Source organism: Lactuca serriola, chromosome 2, assembly GCF_051521515.1.
Source record: "Lactuca serriola cultivar US96UC23 chromosome 2, Lser_US96UC23_V15, whole genome shotgun sequence".
Taxonomy (NCBI): domain Eukaryota; kingdom Viridiplantae; phylum Streptophyta; class Magnoliopsida; order Asterales; family Asteraceae; genus Lactuca; species Lactuca serriola.
Window position 1 is genome coordinate 84,420,042 of NC_136409.1, and position 14,893 is coordinate 84,434,934.

Sequence of the window (14,893 nt, forward strand, 5' to 3'; positions counted from 1 at the left end):
TTAAGTTTAATTCGAATATCTTGCTATTAATTTTAATTCAAATATGTTTCATGGTTTTTAAGCATTTATGTATTTTAATAAAAGAATAATTTTTGCAACACATGTCGTTTGTATCTCAAAGATCCTGTTTTTTCATGGCAAATGTATGTTGTTTTATCTAGAGTTCAAAGTGAAAATTGATTAAAATAGTTAATTTTAGATAATGATTGTAACCTTACAAACAAAACTTTCAATGTTGTGTATAAAGAAGTTTTAGAAATTTATAAACAATTGTTAGTTAATTTTTTTTTAATTTATTGTGTTATGTTTATTTATTTTTATTACACTTCTGTATATATTTATTTTTCATATATTAATATCATTTGCATGAGTGATTGTCTTTTTTATACACTATTCAAATTTATAAATTATATCTTATTAGTTTAATAAAATTTATAAATATTTGATGTTTTGTTACTATTTTTAATGATCAATAGTATTATTTTTCTTTGTTATCCGTGATTTCCACGAGCTATAACCTAGTATGAGCATTATATAAGGGTATGTTTGTTCATTTTTTGTTTGGTTTCTAAAAAAATAAACATATATATATATATATATATATATATATATATATATATATAGAGAGAGAGAGAGAGAGAGAGAGAGAGAGAGAGAGAGAGAGAGAGGGGTATGTTTGTTTATTTTTTGTTTGGTTTCTAAACATATAAACAAATAACAATTTTTTTCTTTTACAATTTAAAAACAATGGACCAACCCATCTTTTGCGAAAGGTTTGCGATGGATTGGGCAGTGCTAATATAGACGGACACAAGATTTCATAATAAGAGTGTTAAGAGAAATTTTAGTAGTATTATGATTGTAGAAAAAAAAATCGAAAAGTTTTGTACTATGTCTCGGGAAAAATCAAATGGAGAAAGAAATGTGAAAATAGAATTAGGGTTTTACTATCTCACTTTCACTCTCACTCACCCTTGCCCGATCTAGGTTTTTGTTTTGGTCAACGATCAAGGTTTTTTTTTTTTTTTTGTTTTTTTACTATGCTTAAATTTCTTTCTTATCACAATTTTGTGCTCACAGGCTGCTAAGGTTATTAAGACAATTGCAAATAGTATCTCTGAGTTGCAAAACGAGCTTCAAGTCTCAGAATTCTAAAAAGAGGATCAAGATCATCAAGAAGTATTTGATAAAGATCAAGAAAGTGAAGATGATAAGAAGCGCAAGGCTGCTCTTGAAAGGCTTGTGGAAGCCACTGAAAACAAAATCCTTGGCCAGGCAACTTTTAAATGATAGTTTAATAACTTGTATTATCAATGGTTTCCCGTTTTCATTTTATTCTAAATCTAAATCTCTGATTTTTTATCCTATAGGGCGTAAAGGCTATTGACACTTTTGTGGTGAACTTTGATCAGGAGCTTGGCAAGCACTTGGTAATACATGGAAAAGGAGTTCCACTTTTGTTCAGAAGTAGGTCATCTTATTGGCATCTATAATGAATCTTTATAATTCTTTTGCTCCATCTCTGTTTTCTCTTTCAACGTACTACTCAAATGTTGCTGTAATTTAGCCGATAAGAAATCAAAGAGTAGCAAAATCTGGTAGTTACATAAAAACAGGTATTAATTGTAGTGTTTAATAAAATAATCATAATTATGAGGAATTGGAATATGTTTGTGATTGAAGAACACATAGCAACTGTGTTTAGAGAATCGTGGATGATGGAGTTGTTGGTCTCATAAAAGAAGATAATGTGGCAAAGGGAAATGCATAATAATTGTTTGACAAAATGCTTGAACCAAAATATCTGCCTATTTACCTTCTGATGTTAGTGTATTTTTTAGTCAAAATAAATATTAGGTCAATTGTTTTAATTTATAAATAAAAATAGGGAATCGTATTATACATGATTGCAATTAAATTATTCTGCTTATTTACTTCTCTGTAATCATTCTTTATATTCAAGCCGATTATCAACAACTAACAAGATAATCATAAGGTTTCATAACTCTATGGGAGTTCTCTCTATTAGAATTTAGAAAACAAGGTACCTTTACTGGGATTTAAAAATATATGAAAACAAGCATTTTCAACAAAATGTTATAAATTGTTTATGTAAATACTTCTTCCATTTAATATCTTTCTTAACATTTCTGTCATAAAGTGGTTATGATTTATTTCTGAAATTTGTTTATAGTAGAGAAATGCATCTCAATTCTCAAATGCCGCAATCACACAAGAAAGGCGTCACCTGCATTATTGCAAATTTGACATCTCAAAGTGAAGGACTTCCTGTTAAAAGGAAGTGACCGCTGTTTTGGGTACTTATCTGTTGTTTATTGTTCTTGTGCTTTAATTCATTGTATACTTCATTATAATAAAAAGTTATTAAAATCTATTGACAGATGTAGTATTTTCATTGATTGACAGGTGGATGATTATGTTTCACGGGTATGCGATCAAGATCCATATGCATGCATGCAGGGGTCAAAAATGTTTGACAAAGTCAATAATTTAATGTATGAGGTTAGCTTCCACAAGGATTGGTAAATGAATACAAAACAGATTTTGTCTTTTCCTTCAAATTCAATCATCAATTGATTAAATATATGTATAAATTATTCTGCCCCTATCTCATTTTTGGATAAATATTGGTTAAATGATATGATATATTAATTATTATTTATTTATTATTTATTTTATTTGTTGTCATATTAAGTTAATGGTTAGTGCAACTTTAAAACATGAAGTACACCATTATGCTTTGAGACCAATGTTGAACCAATGTTGGATTGGTTGGTGCACTTCGGCTGGCATAGAAATGTTTGTCGCCAAACATTGTGACATATATCCAAGTCAATATCCGTAATATTTTACGACACTTGTCATTATTTCACATAGATAGGTAGAACATAAATAGGAACAAAACTATAAAAGTAAAGAGGATATTTAATTTCTCTTGAATAATGGACCATGTATCTTCATCAAAACAAGGTGTTAGGAAATGCATCAACCGTTTGACTGAGAAAGATGTTTCTAAAATTTCAACAATTCCCAATGATGCCCAAGTTCTTGCCTGTTACCCTTCCAAAAAGCAAAGCAAAATGGATGAAGTTTAGGTTCAATGTAGTTGTTTCCATCTCTCCCACCCCTTCCAACCCACATGCCACATGAGTAATCCAAGATACCACCATTTTGACTCGGTCTATTCAATAATGAGAATGAGAATGAGGAGGTTAATTGTTAATGTCTTCTATAATCTATTCTATACACACTTTAGAATCTTTTTTTTGTTCCAGTGTCTTTAAGTGAGACATTTTGCAAATTTTGTGTTATTGAAAATAAAATTCTACGAGTTGGTTGTTTAATCATATCATATCAGATCATGGGTGCCAAAAATATGTTGTAGCATAAAGAAGCCTTAAAATTTGCGGATTCTAAAGTAGGTTATCTTATCTGTGATGTGATGTGATGTGATATATACGTAGGTGTATGAATGCACCAAAAGTAGGATATGCAGATCTGCTAATTAATAATTATCTATCTGACATCTCAACTATTTAATTTGTCCCATCCAGGAATGTTAGCGGAGGCTTCGTTCACCATCTTCACTAGTCTTACCTGCAAAAATATCATATCATGTTTGATTGCCTGGATTATTATAGGAATGGGAATAAATTGAAATTTAATTAAAATAAGGGAATTTTTTGTGTGATTAAAAATTACTTGGATGGAATAGAAGGAATGCAAATTAAGAGATTGAAACGAAGGACAGTTTTTAGAAGACATACGACACTTTGAGGAACTCCTGGAGGAGGCAAAGGGAGGTTTCTGGGTGGAGGGTCACGAAGATATGACCTTTTGTCAAAACGCCATTCCCCAATCTTCCCATAAGTTAACTCTCCCTGTAGTGTTGTAGTAAAAAAAAAAATTACCTATTTGGTTTGTGATTTGTGATTATTTGATAGAATATATGTGAAAGTAGATTTACCTTCATGTTGTAATCACAACCATACGTGTAATGGATAATGAACTTCTTTCCAACTTCTCCGTCCCATGGAGGCTGAAAAATCCAACAAATAAAATTAAAATAGTCATTTCTTCCTATTTCAAAATAGAATAATAGGAATCAACTTAAAATACGCATGAGATTTCCCTATTGATTAATTGAAGATTGAATAATGCAACAAACCTGCAACATCAAGTCTTTACGAAGAATATGCCGGACATTGTGCAATGCAGAAGCCACTGCATAGGCATACCTATTTATTTCATCCATACAAAATTCAAACCAATAAAAAAATTTCATTTTTTTTTTTAATTTTTATCAAACATACATAATAACATAACAAGACAGACTTACATTTCCAGTACCCACCCAAAGGCTTTATCAGTCTCCAGGTCATCTTTCATTCTCAATGAAATATTCATCCATGTGGGGGCAATTTTCTCCAAAACATGCTGAATAACAACTTCAACATGTAAGTACACAAATCAAAAAGCTTGGTTAATGCAACAAATACCCCATTCTAGTTACTTTCATTGATTTATGTCTTGATAATGACCATTATGCCCTTGTCTTCTTAGATTCCTTATCCTTCCTTCAAGAACCCTAATTTTCTTTCTTTTACTTCTTTAAAAGTCATACTAACAAAAAAAAAATCAATTAAATCTGAAAGAAAGAAAATTAGGGGTTTTGAGGAAGACAAGGACATAATGGTCATTTTCAAAAAAAATGAACACCTGGCTTGTTAACTTAGATACCCCAGGGACTAAAAGCATGACCAGAAAAGTTATTAAAGATTACATAAGAGAGAATGAGTTATATTGCAATTTCTCATTCCATGATGGAAAAAAAAAACAACCCATAAATGAAAATTAACAAAATGAAAAAAGTTGTATGTATTCCTTCAGTTCATGAGACAAAAACAAAACAAAAGGTTTTTGCATTGAAGTAAATAAGGATTTACCTTGCTAATAATGACTGGAGAATTGCCAATTGGATCAATATTTGTGATAGGACCTTTCTCCATTGGATAAAATTTCCTCATGACTTTCTCATTTTCAGCTGGTTTTATGTAAAAAAATGGGAATCCAGCTGGATGCTCTCCACGTGCCAAATTTGGCAAAGGGTTTACAAATATGTGATCAGGTTCTGCCATTAGAATGTATCTGTAATAGAATGCTCTATTTTTTTAAAATCCACTCAAATTTAATTTCCAGTCATTAAATATTACAAAACTCACTCTTCCTCGATTGTTGCTCTTTCTAACCATTGCACAAAAGCCCAAGGTCTGTTTAACACAACGTAACCCTGCAAATAACAATTATCATATCATTCACTCAAATGCAAGAAATAGCAACCAACTTTTGTTGATTTGTTTATTGTAATATCATACTTTCATTTTCTTTAATGTTACAGCATTGTACTTAAAAAAAAAAAAACTACCAAGTATAGCAATGTCATTAAAATATAAAGCAGCTTTCACTAATACAAATTGGATGATTTTTCAAAGGTGAATTGCCCTAATAAGAAAAAGATCGAAAGTGCAATGCTATAATTGGATGAATTGTAAATGTATAATGCCTTAATAAGAAAACATTGAAAGCAAACTGTTGTGATTGAAAGAAATGAAAGTATGATGTTAAATCGTTCTCTTTTCATTAAGTCAGAAAGAAACATACAAATATAACTTAACCGATTAAGTCATGTTCCCATTTAATTCCATTGTCAGGAAATAGCATCTTAGTATGATAGATCATTATGTGAAGGAGATGATGTAAAAAGATCACTATTTGTTTATTATAGCATCCTACTTTCATTTCTTTGTATTACATCACTCTACTTCCAACTTTTTTCTTATTAAGGTACTTTGAAAACCCTATCGAATTATAGCAATGTCATCCAAATACAAACCAATATTCATTGCTATAATTGGGCAGATTTTTCAAACTACAATGTAGGATACTATAATAATCAAACAAACATAAGTACATTGCTATTTCTTCCATTAAGCCCTTTAATAAACCTTTGTTTTATAAAAAAAAGAAAAAAAGATGACTCACCCGATCAAGCCCATCAGGAAGAGGATCAACCACAAAAGTTGGAATCTCCTCCATCAAATTATCAGAGCTTCCCGAATGCAAAACCCTAGTGAAACCTCCCATATCTGATCCAGGTAAGTCCTTCACCTTTTTATACCAATAATACATAATCCTACACTGCCATTTGCTATAAGGTGCATCTGTAGCTGTAAGGGCAACATGGTATTTTAAATTCTTTTTTTCTGTCATGCTTCTAATGGCATCATGAAACCACTCTGAACCATTGTCCCCTAATTTCAGGGAATCACTTGTATGGTGAATTACCAGAGTCACCAAATTATAGGTACCAAAGAAGAAACCAAGAGCTATTAGAATCAAGAGAGGTGTAGATGCTCGACCCATGTTGTTCTTTCTAATAAACATCAAGCATGCTAATTTGAGATCCCAAATTCTTTGACCCAACCACAAACATGATTCTCTCCAGAATTATAAGTTTTTCTGCAAAATCTGGAAAATATAATTTACGAATGTAAATGGGGTGTAAATGTGGAAACTGGGATTCTGTGATATACAAATTATCATTGATTAGAAGAAATAGAATGGCCATTAGGTTTTGTCAGAATGATGATGTCTAAAAACTATTTGAGAAAATGATGCCACGCTTTTGTAAATGATTGCACATATATAAAAAGTTAGGGTTTAACGGGTGAAGAGTAGTTTCAGCAACAATGTTGCTGTATCTATACTATTTGAGATGGTTTTAGGTTATATAATGAGATTTTCTCCAAAACTTATAGAGTATTTTTCACCTTAAATATCATATTTCTGAAAATGATGGAGTAACGAACAGATCTGTTTAATTGGAACTGAAAAAAAAAATCAAATGCTGACTGCAAAAACGTAAAAACGCGAGACAGAGAACAAAGAGATATGATGACATTAGATTTCAAAGGCGAACACAACATTGACAAAGCTTGATCATGAACAAAATCTAAGGAAACCTAGAATATGTAGTAAAATAGGGGGAATCATACCAGAAGTAGAGGCGACGATACGGTTGCATAGATTCTTAGGCAGAGATGGAAGACTTGTGAAGGTATCGAAGATGCCGGAATCGAACTTGTTCGTACGATTTACAGGTTTGCCTTTTTTGGGTTCTGAACTATGGAGAGGCGAGAGAGACAAGGACAGTATTGTATAGTATGCCCCACTTTTGCTTAAGTGTTAACTAGAACTTATTATTCGCCTTGCAGCCAAAATTTTATACGTGTAAAAAAAACACTGCCATTATTTTATTTTATTTTTGTTAAAAAAAATTCTATTTTAATAAATAAATAAGTTTATTTTTTTATTTTCATAATATTAAAAATCATCTTTAAATATTATTAAAAGAAAAACCTTATGACATCATCTTAAACAATCTGGACTCTTGATTGTATTTCAATCTTATGTTTTCTACCGTTAGATCAAATTGCTGATATCATCTTCTTCAAATAGAATATATTTCATTCCAATTAAAGCTTTCTAATTTTCAAACAAAATTAACTTACATCCGTTAAAATGGAATGTATATAATTCCAATAAAATCTTTCCATATTTTAAATCTTGAATTTCCGGTCATGAAGATTTTAATATGGTCAGCTTTAAAAATATATTAGTAACAAATCATTTCAATTAAGACATTAATATCAACCATTAATAAAAATTTCTTTATATTAGTAACCATTAATATAAAATCTATTTTTATTATAAAACCATTAATACCAAACAATTAGATTCAAATTATCGCATACATATATGATTTATCATTGAATCTACGGCTCACATTTATTTTCAATCGTTGAATTTCTTCAAATATTCTCCTACAACATCATTCTTATTGTTTATAACTTTCATCATCATTCTCAGCTTCAAACATTTGCTATTGTGCAGTAGAAGGTCAGTACCTTCTTTCGCTTTTTATATTTTTTTTGATTATTTTTTTGTTCCTATATCAAATATATGTATTCATATATTTCAATTTTCTTTCACAAATTACATGAAATCGGTTAACTATTTTTCTGAAACTTTTCAAATAAACAGGAAAATATAGTATCTACCTTTAAAAAAACATAAATTAACTATATTTGGAATTGACACTAATTAGGAAAATTTTAGTTTTATATATTAGAGATGATTATGATTTTTTTTTATTATTATGTCATAAGAATCCGTTTTTTTTATGATTTTAAAATATTTTGGTATGATGCTATTACACTTTTAGTTTTTTTAATAGGATATAATATATAATCTATTTATGCATCATTTGAAATTAAGTATGAAATTTTTTTTGTTGACAATTATAATAGCTTTCATACCTCTTTATGAATCATACCCCTTTATAGATAAATACATTGTATATGCCTTTTTTATTTCATATAAAAGTTTTTTCTAATTCTAATTGTTTTTTTCTCTTTCATTTTACACCCATGGTACAAAATAATCACAATGAGATCGTCTTTGATAAGGTTGCTGACATCAATGCATCCAAGTAAACCTGAAACATTCGTGTTCACGTACTCTTGCTTTGGAAGCAAACTTAAAATACAATCCAAACGTGTTGAGCAATTTGGACATGATTTTAATTTACGAGTAGGTATATTTTTTTCTTTTTATTATTATGTTGCTTTTAATTTATGAAATTTTAAACTTAACCATTTTTTTCACTTACATGACACTAAAATACAAACAACAGTAAAAAAAAATCTCATTAGATCGTTTGAAGCCCTCTTTGTTGAAGGATCTATAAGGGAAATTAGTAGTCTTGGTAGGACCATTAATGAAGGAGATTACATGCTGGTTGATCATAAGCATAAGAATAATTTCTACAAAACAACCAAAGTTCATATATCAAATGATTTTGCTATTATGGTGAATCTTTATAATTTTGTGACTTTCTAGGATTTGATAACCATGAATCTGGACACTCGTGTTGCATTTAGTAAGATTTTATTTTAACATTTTATCTTATCTACACGTAAATATTTATTGTATTACACATCTATAATACAACAACCGTTTATTTTTTATTCAAGATTTTCTTGGTCAGGTTGTGTCGACTAATCCCATGAAAGTGATTATTGAAAATTTAAGGGAGAAACGGTTCATGAACCTGGTAGATCAGGATCTAAGTTAAGTATATATGTTTAAAACATTTTATTTTCTAAAGTATTTTTCTACATGATACCATAAAACATGTCGTTTGCATGAAAATGACATGTTCATCTACACTTCAATATACATGTTTATTTTAGCATTACTTAAAACAATTTGAATCCATTAATTATAGAATTCACTTTTTGTCATATAGGAGATAATTTTTTGATCATTATAAGATGGTCCATTTATGATCTTCTCATTAACAAATTAGTCAAATGTGGTTAAAGCTCTTTCACACTTTTTTTATCACATGTCTTCATACTTTTAAGTTTTAAATTTTCATTTCCAAATTCCATTTTTTAGTTACATATGTTCATTGAAATTATTTTTTTATTTAACTTACCAACCTACTTTGTTTTACTTTTATATAGTAACAATAAAATTTATAAATTTACACAAAAATATGCATATTTCGAATTTTGTCATAGTATTATACTTTACAAAATACAATTCCCTCAAAAATAATTTTCTTCAGGAATTTCATCCATAATTTCACCCCATTATAATTATTACTTTCCAAAATATATCCGTTTAATGAGGAATTAAATTCAGTGAAGGAAGTAAATGTTAATTCAAACAAGATATATATACCATAAATATTACACAAGTTTATTAAAAAAACATCAAGATGTAAACATTAGGCATTTTTAAAATGAAATTTCAGAAGACATACAAACGATGATATTGTGCAATGAAATATAAAATTGAGTAGATTAAGAAAAAAAACCTAACTGCTAAGACAATCAATCTTGTAAATAGTATAGTTATGAAAATTATAAAGTAAGATAAAAATTATAAAATATTAGGAGATTTGTAAGTACAATTAGTAGAAGCGTTATGGTTATTAAAAAAAATAAGATCGTTAAGATTAGTAAAAATGCAATATATAAATTAAATTATCACAATAGTAATGAAATGTCATTATTTGAAATTTCATACAATTGAAAGATATACCAAATTACATTGATGATATATTAAAATTATTCAAAGTTGCATCAAAACTAATGTAAAGTCCTTGCGAACACCAAATAAATAAAAATAAACATAAAAGCTAGCACTTATATTCATAATCAATTTAAAATAAACCAATCATGATTTAGAAAAAAATTTCATTGATGATATACTAAAATTAAATCTATATAACATTTAACATTCCATAAATTATACTTTATGACTTTATTTGAATAAATAAAATAGTTGTCAAAATTTAATGCAATGAAAAAAAAAGTATATTGGTTGTCAATATAAACTTAAATTAAATAATCTTATTATGGAATGAACGTCTAATTAGAATTCTTATGCTTATATACCAATATCATAACCATATGTGACGAGGAAAACCATTCAACTAATAAAACAAAAAATGTTGTATGCAAAGAGGTCCTTCAATGAATATCGATATTTATCGATTTCAATGTATTTTCTACACATTTCAATAATATCAATAACCATAACTTTTTTTATAATTATTATGCAATATCTATAGACATTTGTATTTTTTTATGCGTTCCCCGCATTTAACGCGGGTTATAACCTAGTTATTAATATTATATACTACATGTCAACCTATTAATAATCCATTTTAAATTTTAAATTTATCACTTTAATTACATTAAATTAATAACTGATTATTCATTTGAAATTTTAAATTTGAAATTTGATACTCTAATTACATTAAATTAATTATATTAGAATAAAATATACAATAAAATTAATATATATTATAAGGTGATATAATTTATATATTTATTTAAATCAATGTCAACAAGAAGAATCGAACGTAAACTAATTTTAGACAAAAGGCACCCATATGCCAATTGGGCTACCCAACGTTTATGGAAAAACTTGAATAAATTCATATATATGTAGTTACTAAATATATAATTTAATTAAAACTAAGGCCCATTTTTTTGGGGCCCTATGCGAATGCACCCCCCCCCCCCCCCTAAAATCGGGCTTGAATACAATCATCATTTTTATTGAAAAAGAAAAAAAGAACAACAAGAAACGTATAGGTTTATATTAAATTCATCGTTAAGTGTGACAAGTCATAATAACAAATTAGACATTTGGTTGACGAATAGTTAAAACAACCACTATATGTTTATCTTTATGTAACATTCTGTTTAGAGCAAAAATAAGTAAATAAATAAATAATGATACTTAAAACTTCGAGATGTAATTTTTATACTTTATTTTAATTCTAGTCGTATTATTAACGGGGTGTATGCATTGGGGTGTTAAAAGTTATATTTGTGAATATTGAGGGTTAAATTGTAACTTTTGGACTTGGATTGTAAGGAATTCTGAAGGCTGAGGGTTGTTTGGTAAAATATGGATTTAAGTTGAAAAGAAATTGAGAGGGAGGGACTGGAAGTGTAATAATGGGTTAAGTTTGATTATGGACCGGGCATAAACCCGACACCCGCCTCTTAGCCTCCATTTATAAGGTAACATAAATCCTATCCCTAATCTCATGCAACAACCGCCATCCTTATATCCCCTACATCCGGCCACCGCCTCTTTGCCTGTTGAAGCCGGAAACCACTGAAGCTAAACCGTCGGTGAAGCTGCCGAAAACAATGAAGAGCAACACGTAGACACCGAAGCAATGGGTCACCTAAAGCATGAATCGGGGTCGTCGCTGTCGTTCTCCGGTAAAGGTGCAACTCTCGTTCCTCGCTGCGACCACCCCTTCTCCTTCTGCTACTGACTCTGTTCCGCATCAGCTTGCTCGTGACTGACTGTCGCACGCCACCAAGTGGGTGCTTGTGCTCGTAACTTGCATGTGTCGTGTGTGTGTGTGTAATTGCTTGGCTAGATTTCGAAAGGAAAATCCACCACCATGAGGTGGTGGCTTTCATCTCCAACCATCGCCTGCCACCGCGAAGGCGGCTGTGGGTGTGTTTATGTAGTGTTATTTCATGTTTAGGAGGTGTGTATGTGTGGGTTCTTTGGCCGGAAAACGTGGGAAACCACCATGGCAGCCAACCATGATGGTTGTCGCCTTCTGTCGCCATCAACCGTCGTGTTGGAACCTTGTGGTCAGATTTTAACTCGAAAACTGCCACCACCGCCATGAACCATCGTCGACCACCATCGCTCGAGGTGGTAGTAGGTGGCGCCCTGACCTAGTGAAACCCAAATTAATCTAAAACTAAACCTTGGACCTAGTTGGCAGGTGTTTGGGTTGAAGCCCTAATTAGGGTTTAGAAAACCCTAATGTCAAGAAACCCTAGTTTTGGAGTTGGTCGGGACCCGCGTTAAAGCCATTAATTAAATTCTAAATAATACTAAATATTGCCCCTACAATTAACTTAATGCTTTTTGGGCTTGGAAACCTTATTTGGATTTCCTTATTGGGCCTAATGGACCAATAAGCATATTGGACTAGGATTTCCTTATTGGGCCTAATGGACCAAAAAGCATCCAATTCAACCATTTTGGGCTTGGAAACCCTATTTGGATTCTAAATGGACCCCATTCACAAATCTATAATGTTTTGGACCATTTGGGCCTAGAATGATTCATTCTAACCCTAATGGGCCTTGTTGGGCCATAACAACTCCAATTAACCTTAATGGACCATAAAACCCATTCTTTTATACTATTGGGCCGTGAACTACCCTAAAGGACCAATAGGCCAAAAATTTTATAATTAGGCTCCAAAAATCCCAACTAAAGTTTAATGGGCTCAAACTATTCCATTCTTACCTTCTTGGCCCAAAATCTCGGCCCAACACCATTTAACAAAAAAAAAGGGAAATGAAATGAGTGTTGATTTTAGAGGTGCAACCTCCATATTATTCACCATGTAACAATGCATGGTCTCCCATATCTCCATGCAAAGTCACCTCATCCTTCTCTCCCCTATCTTCTTGATATCTCGACCAAGAGCTAATCACACACACACATACACATTCTTCCAAAAACTTTCCAAGCACTCTCCAAACACTCTCAAAGAATCTCCTCCTTCCTTCAAGATCTCGAAAATCGGCTAGAGTTCTAAGGATCTTCATCAAGTCATTCCAATATTTGGTAAGTTATTGTCAAACACAAGTATCTTCTTTCATCTTAACATTAAAAACTCCTTCTTACATAGTTTTATTCCATGATCACACCTTAGAAGCTTCATAAGCTCGAGATCCACTTCAAGGTGTTGCTAGGACCAAAATCCTTTCCATTCTTTCTTCAAAAACCGAAACATCAAGCAAAGGTGAGTTCATACCCCCCTTGTTTTTTGTTTTTACATGCTTTTTGGGGGAGAATGCAAGTAAAATGTGTAGATCTATGTGTTATATGCATGTCTTGTGTGAATTCTTAGTTTATTTTGTAAAAATGTGTTAGATCTAAACAAATCTCGACATTCTAAGTGACATTGAGTAAAGATCCATGAACTAAGACACTATATACATCATACTATCAAGCCAAAAGTGATTATGTGTTAAAGATATAAAAGTTAAAACAAAAACCTTGTCAAGGGTCAAAATTGTCAAGAAAACAAAAGATAAGGGCAAAAAGAGACATTTATGTTTTTATAGGGACCAAACAGGTCCTACATGTATAAAAAGGGATTTTTATGTTAAACATACTTTAAAAAGGGCCAATAATGCAAATTTGAGCTTAATGGGCCAAACATTTGGGCCTCACGGTTTTGGGCCCAAATTTGCGAAAAAAATGAAGTTTTTGGGATTAAAAATGTTATTTGAGCAAAATTTGAGTCATAAATGTAAATAAACCAAATTTAGGGGTGAAAATAACATTTATTTTCAAATTGGACCAAAAATGTAACTTTTATCAAAATTAGGCCAAAAATGTAAATTTTTACAAACAAAGGGATGAAAATGCACTTTTCTGTAAAACTAGGTCTTAAATGTCAAAATATATATTTTTCGACTAAAATCGTGAATTTCTAGACATTTGGGACTGAAGAGGCCTTTAGATCAGTCAATATATCAAACAATGACGATAAATAAGAACAATAGCAATTCACGAAGAAAAACTTTCACTAAGAAAGATAATCTCACAAAGAGATTATCGTGTGCACAAAGCAGAGATTAGGGTTTGTGAAAAGCGTGACAATTCACAAACCTGTACAAGATAATATATACTGCTATTCTAGACAATCCCTACAATTCAGGGATACGCTTAGCTAATTAATCAAGATAACTAAGGAAACACGATAACTACAAGATTTGTTACAAAACTAAACTAATACAAACTGAGCAGTTACACGCTGATGCTGATACTGAGATATGTGCTGACGCTGAGTCTGTTTTAAACATTATCATATTTCAAGGTTTGACCTTACAATCTCCCCCAATATGATGATGTTCAAAACAAACTAAATTAAGACACCTCTGGAAAGAAATTCTTCATACTCAGCTTCAGCTTCAATTTTGACTGGCCAATAAGGACTATCCAGCAAATCCTGTCTTCTGTTCAGCAGCTCCATGGCAATAAGAATGTGAAATATTCCGGATAGATCTTGATGACTCATGCACATTTGCCTTAAGCCAACAAGATGAGTGGTTGGAGCTTTTGGGATCTCAGTAGTTCGCTAAAAGCACATCCTCCTGTTTTTATCAAGATAGAACATCCCGTGTTCAGGAGCTGAGATAAATTGATGCTGAACCGGATCAACACTGAGAGG

General features: G+C 30.9%; 1 protein-coding gene and 1 long non-coding RNA gene across 2 annotated transcripts; one reads left to right on the plus strand and one right to left on the minus strand.

Annotated features, from left to right (window-relative positions):
• Positions 1–783: 783 nt before the first annotated feature.
• Positions 784–2,656, plus strand: LOC145086475 (uncharacterized). The gene is made up of 5 exons (XR_013700463.1): positions 784–1,012; positions 1,081–1,275; positions 1,371–1,467; positions 2,195–2,318; positions 2,428–2,656. It is a non-coding gene; the product is annotated as an uncharacterized LOC145086475 (long non-coding RNA).
• Positions 2,657–3,387: 731 nt separating this feature from the next.
• On the minus strand, positions 3,388–7,259 carry LOC145086476 (hydroxyproline O-arabinosyltransferase NOD3-like). Its single transcript, XM_079024237.1, has 9 exons — positions 7,077–7,259; positions 6,064–6,549; positions 5,244–5,311; positions 4,968–5,169; positions 4,361–4,458; positions 4,190–4,259; positions 3,989–4,060; positions 3,789–3,902; positions 3,388–3,618 (listed from the first exon to the last, which is right to left on the minus strand). Exons 2-9 carry the CDS (start codon positions 6,463–6,465, stop codon positions 3,550–3,552), a joined length of 1,095 nt encoding a protein of 364 aa, XP_078880363.1. The 5' UTR covers positions 6,466–6,549; positions 7,077–7,259; the 3' UTR covers positions 3,388–3,549.
• Positions 7,260–14,893: the final 7,634 nt, after the last annotated feature.

Coding starts and splice junctions, on each gene's coding strand:
- LOC145086476 (XM_079024237.1), bottom strand. CDS start 6,465: ATGTTTATTAGAAAGAACAACATGGGTCGAGCATCTACACCTCTCTTG. Junction 4,061..4,189: donor GTAAAGACTTGATGTTGCAG/GTTTGTTGCATT, acceptor TGGATTTTTCAG/CCTCCATGGGACGGAGAAGT. Junction 3,903..3,988: donor GTTGTGATTACAACATGAAG/GTAAATCTACTT, acceptor ACAACACTACAG/GGAGAGTTAACTTATGGGAA.